Source organism: Galeopterus variegatus, unplaced genomic scaffold, assembly GCF_000696425.1.
Source record: "Galeopterus variegatus unplaced genomic scaffold, G_variegatus-3.0.2 Scaffold757, whole genome shotgun sequence".
Lineage (NCBI taxonomy): Eukaryota > Metazoa > Chordata > Mammalia > Dermoptera > Cynocephalidae > Galeopterus > Galeopterus variegatus.
Window position 1 is genome coordinate 485,622 of NW_007726868.1, and position 14,587 is coordinate 500,208.

At 35.4% G+C, this 14,587-nt stretch overlaps 1 protein-coding gene across 2 annotated transcripts in view; it reads right to left on the reverse strand.

The window, feature by feature from the left end:
- SMARCC1 (SWI/SNF related, matrix associated, actin dependent regulator of chromatin, subfamily c, member 1) overlaps positions 1-14,587 on the reverse strand; it is a 117,472-nt gene that overhangs the window by 67,005 nt on the left and 35,880 nt on the right. For both annotated transcript variants that reach the window (XM_008572148.1, XM_008572147.1), the window contains 6 exons: positions 14,042-14,155; positions 13,290-13,443; positions 12,002-12,115; positions 10,431-10,490; positions 3,318-3,576; positions 2,473-2,634 (listed from right to left, as the gene is read on the reverse strand). In XM_008572148.1, coding sequence (XP_008570370.1) covers positions 2,473-2,634; positions 3,318-3,576; positions 10,431-10,490; positions 12,002-12,115; positions 13,290-13,443; positions 14,042-14,155 — 863 coding nt within the window. The remainder of the gene's footprint in view (positions 1-2,472; positions 2,635-3,317; positions 3,577-10,430; positions 10,491-12,001; positions 12,116-13,289; positions 13,444-14,041; positions 14,156-14,587) is intronic.

Consider the following 14,587-nt stretch of genomic DNA (forward strand, 5'->3'; position numbering starts at 1 on the left):
TGATCCGTTGCCGGACACGGAAAAAGACAAAAAAAAAAAAAAAAAAAAAGAAATCAAAGAACTAAATAAATGGAGAGATACACTATGTTCATGGACAAGAAGACTCAATATTGTCAAAATGTCAGTTCTTCCCAACTTGATGCACAGATTCAGCAGAATCCCAACCAAAATCTGAGCAAGTCATTTGTGAATATCAACACAATGATTTTAAAGTTTATACAAATAGATAAAAGACCTGGAGTAGACAACACAATATTGAAGGAGAAGAATCAAGTTGGAGGACTGACACTACTCAACTCAAAGACTTTACAGTATAAAGCTACAGTAATCAAGACAGGGTGGCACTGGCAAAAGAACAGACAGATCAATGGAACAGAATAGTAAGCCCACAATACAAGGCTGGGTCGACGTTCAAAAATCAATTAATGTAATCCTTCACAATTTCTTTCAGAAGACAGAAACATAATAAAGACTTCCTAACTCACTCTAAGAAGCCAGGACCACTCTGGTGTGGGAGACTAATAGTGGAAGACACTATGCATGTGTGGGGTCAGATGATGTATGAGAACTCTGTATTTTCCATTCAACTTTGCTAAAAACCTAAAACTGTTCTAAAAAATAAAGTCTATTCTAAAAACAGACAAGGATCTGAACAGACATTGAAGAGATGGCCAGTAAGCACATGAAAAGATATTCAACATCATTAGTCATTAGATCAATACAAAGAAAAATCACAAAGAGATACTACTTCAAACTACTAGGTTGGCTATCAACAACAACAAAAGGAAAACAAGCATTGATTGGTGTGGATGTGGAGAAATCAGAATCTTCACTCATTACTGGTGGGAACAGAAAATGGTACAGCCACTATGAAAAATTGTTTGGCAGTTTCTCAAAAAGTTAAACAGAGAATTACCATATGACTCAGCAATTCCACTGGTAGGTATATACCCAAGAGAAGTGAAAAACCTCTGTTCACAAAAAACTTGTACACACATGTTCATAATAGCATTATTCATAATAGTTTAAAAGTGGCAACAATGCAAATGTCCATGAATTGATGAACAGATAAACAAAATGCGGTATATTCACTTAAAGGAATATTATTCAGCACAGAAAGGAATAAAGTACTAATTAATGCTACAACATGGATGAGCCTTGAAAACACGCTAGGTCAAAGAAGCCAGACACAAAGAGCCATATATTGTATGATCCCATTTATAAGAAATGTCCAGAATAGGCAAATCCATAGAGAAAGCAAACTAGTTGTTACAAAAGCTGAGGAGAAGAAGAAATGGAGATTAACTGCAGAACGGGTACTGGATTCTCTGTTGGGGTGATAAAAATTTTCTGGTATTAGATGGTGGTAATGGATGCACAGCATTGTGAATATATGAGTACTAGAAGCTACTGAACTATATACTAACATATAAGTGGTTAAAATGGAGAATTTCTGGGCCGGCCCGGTGGCGCACTGGATAAGTGCGCCGCTTGGGAAGCGCGGCGGCGCTCCAGCCTGAGGGTTCGGATCCCACGTACAGACCGGTTCCCGCTCACTGGCTGAGCGAGGCGCGGGAGCAACACCGAGGGTTGCAATCCCGTTGCCGGTCCCCGGTCTGGTACGGGGGCAACACTGAGGGTTGCGATCCGTTGCCAGACACGGAAAAAGACAAAAAAAAAAAAAAAAAAAAAAAAAGGAGAATTTCAGGTTTTAGGAATTTTACCTCAGAAAAAAAAAAAAAAAAAAAAAAAAAAAAAAAAAGGAGAATTTCAGGTTTTAGGAATTTTACCTCAGAAAAAAAAAAAAAAAAAAAAAAAAAAAAAAAAAGGAGAATTTCAGGTTTTAGGAATTTTACCTCAGAAAAAAAAAAAAAAAAAAAAAAAAAAAAAAAAAGGAGAATTTCAGGTTTTAGGAATTTTACCTCAGAAAAAAAAAAAAAAAAAAAAAAAAAAAAAAAAAGGAGAATTTCAGGTTTTAGGAATTTTACCTCAGAAAAAAAAAAAAAAAAAAAAAAAAAAAAAAAAAGGAGAATTTCAGGTTTTAGGAATTTTACCTCAGTAAAAAAAAAAAAAAAAAAATAGAAAAGAAAAAAAAAAAACCCAATGAATTTAAACCCACTCGGCAACATATAAATGAAAATAAACACAAAAGTCCTTTTAGCATTCTTATGTCTATATGCTCAAAACCTAGGTCTACAAACAGCCATTGCATGATTCACAATTGTGAACTGTTAACAGTCATGATAAAAACAAAAATAAATAAATAATACAGGGGGGCAAAAACCAGTTATGAGACAATATTTTAGTTCTAGCTACCATAAAGGAAGAGATAAGAGAAAGAAAATCAAATACTAATCTTAAGAGACATATTTGTACTGACCATTGTACTCACTTTTAAGTGCAATCAAACCCAATTGTTTTAGAAAGCTGATAGGGAATATAACACTGTCCTTGGATGCAGCAGTGACTCACCAAGCTTCTCTGGTTCATCAGGCCCTGTGCCTGCAATGCAGCTGCTCTCCAGGCCATAGGTGGGATCCACTTTCCCAGAGGCTCGCGCTGCTTCTTGTACTTTCTTGACATGAGCTTCAACTAATTCCAGTGGTACCTCCTCTCGTACCCGAGAAAACTCCTCTGGTTCAAGAATAAAAATCAAACAGTAACTGTTTTGCACAAATATTTGCTTCAATGTAAGATCACTAGTAAACCCAACACAATATTAATACCTAGGGAATAGTGACCTCTTCGGAGACTCATTCCTTATACCAGCAAAACAAGCAGGCCAGATGAAATAAACAGTAATGAAATTCTATGTACGACTCTAGGGTTTTATCCTACATGTCACAGTACCTTGCTACATAAATGAGATCTTTAAATTTCTATCAATATCAATCAAAATTGCAGTCCAAATTTTATCTCTTCTGGCTAGACTGATATCAAGAAAACAGCAAGGATTAAACAACCACAAAGCCAAGAAAGAGTTCTATGGTATGAGAAAGTTCTTGCTATAATCCAGGAATATTAAATTACTTAGTCAAGTATATCAAATTCCAAACTAATCACAAAATATACCCAAAAAACTCTTCTGCCCCTCCAGTTTCTAATAAAAGTCCTTAACTTAAAAACTGTATTGTAAGTCCATTACTTTAAAATGTTATACTTTTATAATGCACATGATATCCTGAAGGAGTAATGTCTGATTTTTCTTTTATTTATATAGGAGAAGTGAATGTAATAGTTGAAAACATTTAAATTTAAGATAAATTGAGGTGAATTAAATTGTGTTGGAGAGATGGCTTAGCAAAGAAAATCTGTACCCAGAGCCGCTTTTGCTGCAGCGGATGCCACACGTGGGTCCACCACAGATGCCAAAAAAGCAACAGTACTCATGACTGGGTTTCCTGACTGGCTGAAGGGAACAGGCTGGTAGGCCAACGGCCCAAGGGAAGCATCTGAATTCTCAAGGTATGGGTCTTCAATGGGAAGCCTCAAAAAGTGGAGGATGCATTCATCCTGAGTACGACTTCCAACATGTTCTGACACTTTGTTCCAATCATCCTTGTACATCTCCAGGGCCTAAAATAGAAGAACATAAAAGCTTTACTGTCAGGTAACAAGGAAATAATATGTAATGACATTAGAAGACTGTGACTTATTCTTTAAATAGGAGTTTTTTAAACTAAAGTAAATAGCTACATCACACATAAGAAAACAGGCAGACTTGATGGCTTTCGTTATATTAAGTTCTCAATCAGGCAAAAATAAACAATTAAAAGGCATGCATTTATTAAAGGAAGAAGTAAAACTGCCTCTTACTAATACAGACATGATTGTTTACAGAGAAAATCGTACGGAAGCTACAAAAAGGTACTAAAACTAAATTGCTGAACAAAGTCACAGGATAGAAGGGCAATAGAAAAACTCAACTATATTTCTATGTATAGTAATAGCAATGAACAATTTTAAATCGAAAAAAAGGTACTTAAAATAGCATTAAAAATGAAATAATTAAAAATAAATATAACAAAGTATGTGTAAGATCAATATGCTGGAAAAAACAAAACATGGTGAGGGAACTCATAAGACCTAAATAAATGAAGAGATATATCATGTTCATTCATTATGAGTCTCAATATTGTTAAGATATCAATTCTTTCCAAGTTGAACTACAGATTCAATGCAATCCCAATCAAGCTCAAAGCAGGCTTTTGTTGTTTTTGTTGAAATTGAGAAACTGATTCTAAAATTTATAAAGTACATAAATTTCTTGTATTAAAATTTATACTTTTTCAAGGAAAATCCTCAACAAAAAAAATAAAAAGGGATTCTGGACATTTTATTTTCCGTGCTGTGGAAGACCTCTCTTAATCTTTGTTTTCGGTCCCCATTACTGAGAAAGAGCTATCAAAATGGTTGTAATACTATAGTTCAGAAGAAAGGAGCAGAGCTAAGTAATCAAGAAAATGCCTCCTCTTGAAATAGATACAGCAGTGGAAACAGAAGATATAGGGAAGTTTAAGAATCCTGTAGTATGGGGGTTTAACAACCTATATGCAGTGAAGGAGAAGGGAAGGTCACAGAGTTTGAAAAGTATCAGGGAGTAGAGAGAGGTAACAGAAATGTACAAGGCTGATTGTCCACTGAAGTAAAATAGAATTACTGAAGTAAATGCAAAAGAAGAAAAAGTCTCACAGAATGTGACGAAAAAGAGAAAAGAAATCATGATAAAAAAAGACGACTGGCCAGTTGGATCAGCTGGTTAGAGCACAGCCTTGCAGCACCAAAGTCAAGGGTTCAGATCCCCATCATGGCCAGTGGCAAAAAAATAAATAAAAATCAAGAAAAGAGGAGAAAGAAAAACCTAGAGGGTCGGTCCAGGAGATATAATCTACGCATAACAGGAATACCTGAAATAGCAGACAAAGCAAATGGAAATGAAACAATAATTAAGGTACTAATTGAAGAAAATTTTTCGGAGCTGAAGAGTGAACTAGATCTACAAATGGAAAAAGTGTACAGAGTATCCTTAAAATCTGACAAAAAGAAAGCAACACCTAGACATATTCTGGTGGTGTTTTTAAATTTCAAGAATAAAGAAAAAATTCTGCAAGTATCCAGACAAAGAAAGCAAGTTACCTATAAAGGGCCAAAGTAAGGCTGACCTCAGATTTTTCTCTTCCAACTCTAGATGCCAGAAGACAATGGAATAATATCTACAAAGTATTAAGGGAAAATAATTTGAACCAAGAATTAAACACCTTGCAAGTTATCATTTCTGAACAAAGGCAACTGGAAGATGTTCTTAACTATGCAGGAGTTAAGAAAGAACGTCAACCAAGCACCTTCCCTGAAAAACTTACTGAATGATTTACTGCTAACTAAAGAGTAGGAAGGCAATTGTCTGAAAGAATTCATGTTAGAACCAGTTAAGAAGCATTAGGTTTAAATTGTTATATATGGATAATAAAAATAAATACAAAAATAGATTTGTAAGCAGAGTCTAAAATCGCAGTTTGTATAGTTTGAAACTGCAAAAGGGCATGCCAAATGTTCAATATACTGGGCAACTAAGTACTGTTTTATTTTTAGCATGGAGCATTGTAAATAAAGATATGTGTATTCTTAAACTAAACATAAGTAAAATTAGACGGCCTTGTCACTGTGGACAGGACAAATAGAGTGAAGGTATTATAAATGTTAATCTGAGGAAAATGAAAAACTATAGTTTTATTTTAAAAATAAAATTTATTTTGTTTACTTTATTTAGAGAGAAAAAAAGTAGCAAGTTTGTCTATATTGTAAATACTGATAGTGTAAAAAGAAAATTTCCAAATCCCTAGTTGGGGAAGGGGTGGGTATACCCTTGTTTTATGCACACGTTGAATGGGGAAAAACGAGATACTACACTTCATATAAGTAAAGTTCACAATGAGATAAATGTTACAGACAAGAATAAAACATATACATTCCAATAGTTTGCATTGGAGAGAAAGTGGTAAAAAGCAAGAAAACACAGAAGAAAAACAGCAAGGAAACATTAAAATTAGCATAGAATAGATTGACACAAGTACAGATGAGATATACTCATAAACTGGCTAAATATTCTCACTAAGAAGAATCAAACTGGGTCAAAAATCAATCTCTAACCTGTAGTACATTTTTATAAAGCAAAGGATAAAAGGGTCTAAAGATACTAGGGTACTTTAAGAAGTTTATGGAAAAATAGAATTGAAAGATAATATGAACCTAATGGAAACTATAAGTCACAGTATAGAGAGCAACATTTTTATTAGACAGAACCCAAGCATATAACAAGATATTTTATATTTACAAAACATACAATACAGGATGTAACATTTAAGAGACTTTTATGTAGTAAATAATATGGCATTCATATTAAAGTAAATGTTTTACATCTTAGGGGGAAAAAAAAGAGAGAGTGAGAGAGTAAAATGGGGTCTCCAAAAGGAAAAAGGATAGAACAGTAGGAAGAAAACAAAAATATGTGGTGCTAAGGAAGTCAAGGAATTAACTGGATAAAAAGAATCTATTTAGTGGCTTACTGAAGTTGCTACTCTCATACCATTCTCTCTAGGGCCATGGTTCTAAACCAGGGGCAATTTTGTCTCCTTGGGGACATATGGAAATGTCTGGAGACATTTCTGGTGGACACAACTGGGGAGATGCTGGCATCTAGTGAGCAGAGGCCACAGATGCTGCTAAACATCCTACAATGCACACAAGATGCCCACCACTCCCAAAACTATCTGGCCCGAATGTCGATAGTGCTGCAATTGAAAAACCTTGTTCTAGAGTCTAATTTGTGAGATGAACACTATATAATAATAGTTCTCTCCATGTTTACTTGCCTCAGTGAATTTTTAAACCTGGGCTCCAACTGCTGCTCCAGGCTTTCATTCTTGCTGGAGTGGTAGAGGACTCCTCAAAACCCAAGCCAGCGAATTGTCTTACTCATTAAATCTCTTGAAAAATGAGGCTAATTCTGAGTTTCCTCTGGATATTCAGCGACCTCAGGTAGTTCTAGAAGGAATTACTTAGAAAAAAGACCCATTTTATAAGAATAAAGAAAAATCTATCTCAATAGGGTCCTTGGTGCCAGAAATATATCTACTGGGGACATCTCAAGTTTCTGATTTTGGGTAGGGATTTTCTTGGCTTACTCTATCATAAACTTTTCCAACAAATATGTTATTTAAATTTTTTTTTCTTTATTCATTTTCCTCCAGCCAGGGAAAATAAGAAAGTTCAGGAAGTTTTTTCCAGAATAAAGCTGGAGTTGGGAAACCCCTTGAGATGCAAAATCTAAGCAAGAGCCAACATCCAGAAAAGCATAAGGCTGAGAAATAGTGAATGGCTGAGCTTGGGCACTGTTATATAAGTGAGGACAACTGGAGAGAGGATTTCAAAACAGAACACGATGACTGGCCAGGAAAAAGGGTGCAAGGGAAGGGGTGTGACATACAGAAAAAAGTTTCAGTACTTATCTTATAATACTGCAAAACACCTTTATCCTCCTGCCATAACTCAAGTTCAGGTCTTCATCATTATTTACCTGGATTCTCAGAATTGCCTGTCTCTCTATCCTTAAATTCATCCTTTGTGCTGCTAGAATAAAGTATGTTTATCTCTCTTGCTTAAAACTATGTCATTGCTCATCATTATCTTATGGAATTAAGGCCAGACATGATCGGGACTACTTCTTTCACCCAACTCCCTGCTTTTTTTGTTCCAGGAATACCCAGAGCCCACAACTCAGTATTCTAAGTACTGTGCCTTTGTACAGTTTGGAACCAACACAGCCATACCATTCCCAGGAAGCTATCCATTATATCTTATCCTGTGACTACTTGCATAGCAACTCCTCTGTACAGGTTTCTTGCTACATGTTTTTTGCATACTTCCCACTTCATGAACGTGGGAACACTACATTCAAGTTCTGTTTTACATGTATCTGTCAACCATTGGACTAGAAACTCCTTAAAGGTAGGGACTGTGTCCTAGGCATCTCAATCTGCAGTGTCTGTCATGGTGCCTGAAACATAATACCTAATAAAATTTACTGATCTTAACCACAGAAAACTGGACTAAATCAGGAAAGAAATTTGACTCTTCTATGGCTCTCAAATGAAAAAAGTACCCTATAAAAAATGCTTTTCCTAACGACCAGTTTTTAAATGGAAGATCCACTCATCTACAGTGCAGTTCAAAATTTCGTAGGACAAAATATTCCCTAACACGTGAACTGTATGCATACTATGAGAAAATCTTTGATGCTGCTTACTGAGCATTTCCTAATGCTACTGTTTTCATAATTTAGCTAACATAAAAAATGTGAGAAACTCTTCCAGCAATATACAAATATTAATACCCCTTTTGGATTTTATTTGTGGGTACAGGATTTTATGTCTATTAATTATCTAAGGGAAATAAACACATGGAATAAGAAAGCAGAGCATTCATAATAAAGACTAAAGTTATGAAGGGATAATAAGCTCATAGATTTAAGTCTTGTCAATTTCAAATCCAAGGACAATTATAAATAACCAGAAGAATACTGTAACCATTTGTGGACCTAAAAGAAACTGTGAAAGGCTCTTATTTAAACAAAAAACAAAAAACCCCCCAAAACCGCAATTCCTTCAATCACTATGGAATAGAGCGGTACCACTACTTCCTTCATTCTGGTACCCTGATGTTACCAATGAAATTTCAATCTGCTACAAGGTTTGAGTTAGGCTTTTACGGTTTCTGATGATACATTTTCAGGTGAAACACCTGAAATTCCCCACCATTTTTTATAATTTAAATCTTATCCAAACAAGTCATCATCACCTTGATCTTACATAATAATTTAATAAAAGAAAATGTGATAAAAGACCTAACAAATAAGACTTTTTAATAATAAAAGTGAGTGGTCTAAGAGTAATCAAAAATACGTGAAATGCTGCCTGTGTGATATATTTATCTAATAAAATGTTATGACGCTTAATTGGAAATAATAAACTCCAATGAGTCTATCAGATTTATCAATTCATTAGGGACAAATTGTTATTATAAATCCTCCTAAAATTTTTCATCTGAGTTTATATTCTTAAATGATTAATTGTCTCTAAATAAACTATATAAATGGAAGATGTTAGTGGTAAACACTGTTGTTGGAAGACTTTTATTTCTCTTTGTGTAAGTGCAGACAATACCTGTTGATTCAATTACACGTTTAAAAGAAAAATCAACCACTGCAGATTCCACCTGCAAGACAGAAAATGCACTGTGGTTTTCTTGGATAAGTTCAGGGTAAACAACAGCTTGGCCATTTGTACCTCACTCTACATTTACTATCCACTAATTTTAAATGTAGAAGAGAGTAAAATTATGAGCATCAATGTGCAGCAAGAAAAAGAACTATTGTTGTTCTAGTTGTTGTTCAAAAACTAAATTTCCCCTCAGAGCCCAAAGATACCAAAACAGCAATACAAAAGCATGTTATATTCCCCCAAAAGTATTGAGAACACTATTCTTTTTAATAACATCCCTGGCAAATATGGCTAGACAAAACAATACTAAAATAAATAAAAAGTGGGTCAGAAAAAAAGCTCTCTGCATATCACTAATACTAAATGGGCAGATAAGAATAAATGAAAATAGCTGCAAAAACCCCACAAGAAACTTTTTTGAATTTTGATCACAAGAGAGAAAGAGAAAGACAGGGAGAGAGAATAGAGAACAAGGGAAAGTAGAAGAGGAATATAAAAAAGAGAAGAAAATAGTTTAATGCACCACTAAAACTTATAAAGGAAACACAACTGTTTGAAAAACTAGAAGAAGCAAATCAAAGCAACACAGAAACCAAGATAGCATCGGGCCCACTGTATCTCCAAGTATGGTCCTTGATATGCCCATGGGGTACAAGACTCTTCCAAGAGGACTGTGAGGTCAAACAATTTTCATAATACTAAGACACCATTGCCCTTTTCATTATATTGACATTTGCACTGATGGTAAAAAACAGAGGTGGCATCTTAGGACAAATCAAGGCAGTGACACCAAACTGTCTTAGTAGTCACTTTATTCATCATTGCTACACACGCAAAACAAAATAAGCCAGCTTCATGTAAACATTTCCTTGATAGTACTGTAAAAATTATTAATTTTATTGAATCTAAATGCCCAAGTACATGTATTTTTAATACTCTGCACTATAAAATAGGAGGTACACAAAAGGACTGAATATCAACTATCAAAGCACAACGGCTGTCGAAAGGAAAAAGCACTTGTACAATCACCTGAGTTTTAAGCTTAACTGGACACTACTTTTATCAAACACCACAGGTATATTTAGATTGCTAGACATAGAATCTTAGCACACATCTCATATATGGATAAAGGGGCTCCACCATTAATCTGCTTACCTCCAGAAGTAGAAGGGTCTCCTGTTCGGTCCATTCTCTTCCAGCGCTAGCACCTTTACTCTAAAGAAAGAAAATCAGTGAGTATTTGCTCATTCTTAAAGGCTGATTATGGAACTCAGCAGGACTCGTTTTTAAGCTCAGGGGGACTGCTTTATGCAAACTACCAAGGTATGTCCCTGAATGACAGGAATAAAACTTTTAAGAAACCTAAACTTCCAACAGAAAGTCTGGCTTATTTCAAAGATGCCTTGCTGTCAATCAAGGAATCATGAACTATTTGGATGATATTTCTATTATTTTGATACTTAAAAATACCTTCTGTAAGCTACAAAGGCACAGTATTTTCATACCATGAATCAGCTGTAATAGTACAAACATAACACAAATATTTGGTATAACTTGAAGAGCCTAGTAGTTTTTCCAAGATTCAAGAACAAGTTGTTCTACATAAATAAAACACTAACAGCTTCTCTATTCCAACTGTAACAAGTCCATATTATCTCATTTTACTATCGGTTAAAATAATCTCCAAGTGATTCCCTGAATTCCAGATCACCTTTTCCATGTGGTCTTCAGAGCTTACAATTCATGTGAGCATAGAGGCATGAAAATAAAACTTAGTTTGTACTGTGTAAAAATTACAATTTATCAATTGATTCATACTTCTTGATCTGTAGACGCTGCTCCACACAGAGATCTACAGAAAACTGGATTTTTACCACTTAAAAAGTTTTATCACATTTGTCCTCTGGCTTCTAACATTTTTGTTGAAAAGTCAGCCATCAGATTTATTATTGTTTCTTTGAATATAACATATTCTTCTCTATTCCAACCCCCACCCTTCAGGGCTGCTTTTAAGATATCAGTTTTTAAGAGATTAAGCATAATGTGCCCAGCTGTGTTTTTTTCTATATCTAAATTTGGATCTGTTCAATCTCTCTTGTTTTGTGAGCTGGTATCTTTTTATTAGTTCTAGATAATTTTTAGTCATTATACATGCCAATATCACTTCTGTTCCATTCTTTCGGTCCTTATAGGACTCTAATGATAAGTATTAATTCTCTGACTATATTTCATGTGTCTCTTGCACTCTGTTCTCTTTGTCCTGTCCCCCTCCCCACCTCCATCCAATTTCTTTTTCTCTTGGTGCTTCAGTTTCAGTATATCTATTAACTTGTCTTTGAGTTTATTAACCTGTCTTATGCTGTGTCCAATCTGCTGTCAAACCCATCCAAAGAGTTAATTTCAGACATACTTTTCAATTCTAGAATATTCATGATTTTTTAACACATTCCTATTCTATATTCAAATTCCCATTTACCCCTCTATTTTATTTAGTATGTTAAACAGTTATTTTTAAAAACAACACCTATCTGCTAACCACACCAAAAAGAAAAAAGTAAGATAAGTGATTGTTGTTTTATAAAATGCTACTGGATTTGAGTTGAAAGTTCACTTCCTTCCACTACAGACAGTAAATTAAGTTTCTTATGGAAAATGATGCATCTCAGAAAAAGGACAAAGAAGATATGCTGAATTGCAGTCCTGTGTGTTTTTAAAAAAATCATTACCTTTGCTAATGTTTTCTTCGAGTAAATGTCAGTACGAAGACCAAAGTTCTGCAAATCAATTGGTTTTTCCTTGTTCTTCTCAGGAAAATTTAACATCTGCTGAGCAGCAGGCACCTATGAGTCAGATAAATGACAAATGGCTGTATTAAACTCTTCAAGGCCAAGGGGATTGGAGGTTTTAAAAAATTGTTTTATAATAGCCTGTTTCATGCCTGGTGGGTTTTTCTACAAAAAACCATGAATATCTCCACTTCCACACTATAATTCTAACAAAATTTACAACAAATTTTCTAAAATACGATCTTCTATTTCACATGGGAAGGAAATTTATAGCTTAGGTTCCTGTTATTCCAACTTAATGCTATACACGAGTTCTTTCCATGAATTTTTTGAAGTACCCTGGCATAATTTGTTTGACATAATAATCTTTTTATTTTTTTTTTCCTTTTTGTCTTTTTTCGTGACCGGTAACGGGATCACAACCCTCAGTGTCACGCCCGTACCACGACCGGCAACGGGATCGCAACCCTCGGTGTCGTACCTGCACCGCGCTCAACCAATGAGCGGACCGGTCTCTATATGGGATCCGAACCCTTGGCGGGAGCGCCGCCGCGCTCCCAAGCGCCGCACTCTACTGAGTGCGCCACCAGGCCGGCCCAAAACATACTTCTTCTTCTTTTTTTTTTTTGGTGACCGGTAAGGGGATCGTAACCCTTGGTGTGGTGTCGCCCACACCGCGCTCAGCCAGTGAGTGCACCGGCCATCCCTATATAGGATCTGAACCTGCGGCGGGAGCACCTCTGCGCTCCCAGCGCTGTACCCTCCCGAGTGCGCCACGGTGTCGGCCCAACATAATAATCTTTTTAAATACATGTGTATATATAAATGTCCACTTTCCAAATCTTAGGTCAAATTATGAAGATTTTTTGATTGACATTTTTAGGACATTGATTGAAAGAAGGGGAAGAAATTCTTGTGTTATGTGCTTATTAGTATCTCTGATAGCAAAAGAATAGAAAGTATGAAACTAAATCTATAATTTGATAGGGTAATGTATAGAGTCTTGGGAATGGTAAGACAGCATTACCTTAATAAACACTATATATTCTTATGGACTCAAACATTTATAATAGACAACATACACACACATAAACTTAAAAACTGTCAGCGAAGAAATAGCACTACTAATAGCACTATTACCTTACAATAATAATTACTCCTGAATAGAAATGCTGTAAGTGGTTGTGTGTTGCCATGCAGGCCTGAAGAAAAGTCAGCATTAATTTACCTGAGGTGATCGAAGATGCAGAGGCACAAGCCCAGAGGGGGTATCAGCTAATACATTGAAATGAGGAGTAGGAGGAGGTCCCATTGCCATGGGTCGACTTTCCGGATCAACTTGGTAATTAACAAGACCCCACTGCTCTAAAAAGGCATGAACCCTAGAGAATAAAGCTCTGAAAGTTAAAATCTATAGCATCAACCCCATCTCCTCTACAACCATCATCATGTCGTTCAAAAACACAAACAGAAAAAACAAGTAAAGATGTTCTCAGCAGACTGTGAACCACCAAAAAGTACATGACAACTTTGGTTTGTTTTAGGAGGGACATTTCTACAAACCCAAAATAATGTTAGCACTCCAAAAACCTAGTACAAAGCCTAAAAGTTCCAACCACAAAAATGAGAGAACAAATGCTCAGTTAGGTCCACAGTGAAAGAACTTACACATAGACAAAACACATAGAAGGAAATCCACATTTTGGTTTTTTTTCTTTAGACGGACCTAGAGCACAGAGCTTATCCACTCCCCACATCAACCCACTCTCCATCCATAGTTATTTTATGATGTGACTATAAAAGATATAAATTGTAAAACCTAGAAAACTGAATATTAAGAATATTCAACCCCTAAATGATATACACAAAATTTAGATATTAATTTAGATATTAATATTATATTAATCAAGAAAACATCTACATTAATCAAATCAGTAACCACCTACAGTGAAATGTCTGAGAAAAAGCCAAACATTTTACCTCATCACAGCACACACATCTCCAGTCAAGTTCCTCCGACAAGCAGTGCTGGTTAAATATTCTTGGGGGTTTAGGCGATACGTGTCAATCATAAAATTTCGATATGCCAAGTATCTAAAAAGCAGTGGCAAAATTCATAAGGTGGACATGCATCCTTTCAGAAAAAATAACTCAGAGACAGAAATCTTCAGATTCCTCACAACCAAATACAACAAAAAGTTAAGACAACATTCCAACAAACTACAGTGATACTGTATTGAGTATCTACAGGTATGAGTGAATTCAGAAATAAAACAACTGTCTACTAATATATAACAAGTAAAACAGAGTGATCTGATGACATTAATGCGAAGTAACATAAATACAAACTTGGTCATGGAGATGGATGAATAAATTCTTGGTTGCCTGCAGAATTTGCAACGGACACATAGTTACTTAGCTATCTCCCTCACTACCATGTATTCTTACGTTTACTGTGCGTCAGGCATTGCTCTAAGCACTGTCCATGCAGTAACTCAATTAATCCTCACAAACTCTCTATAAGGT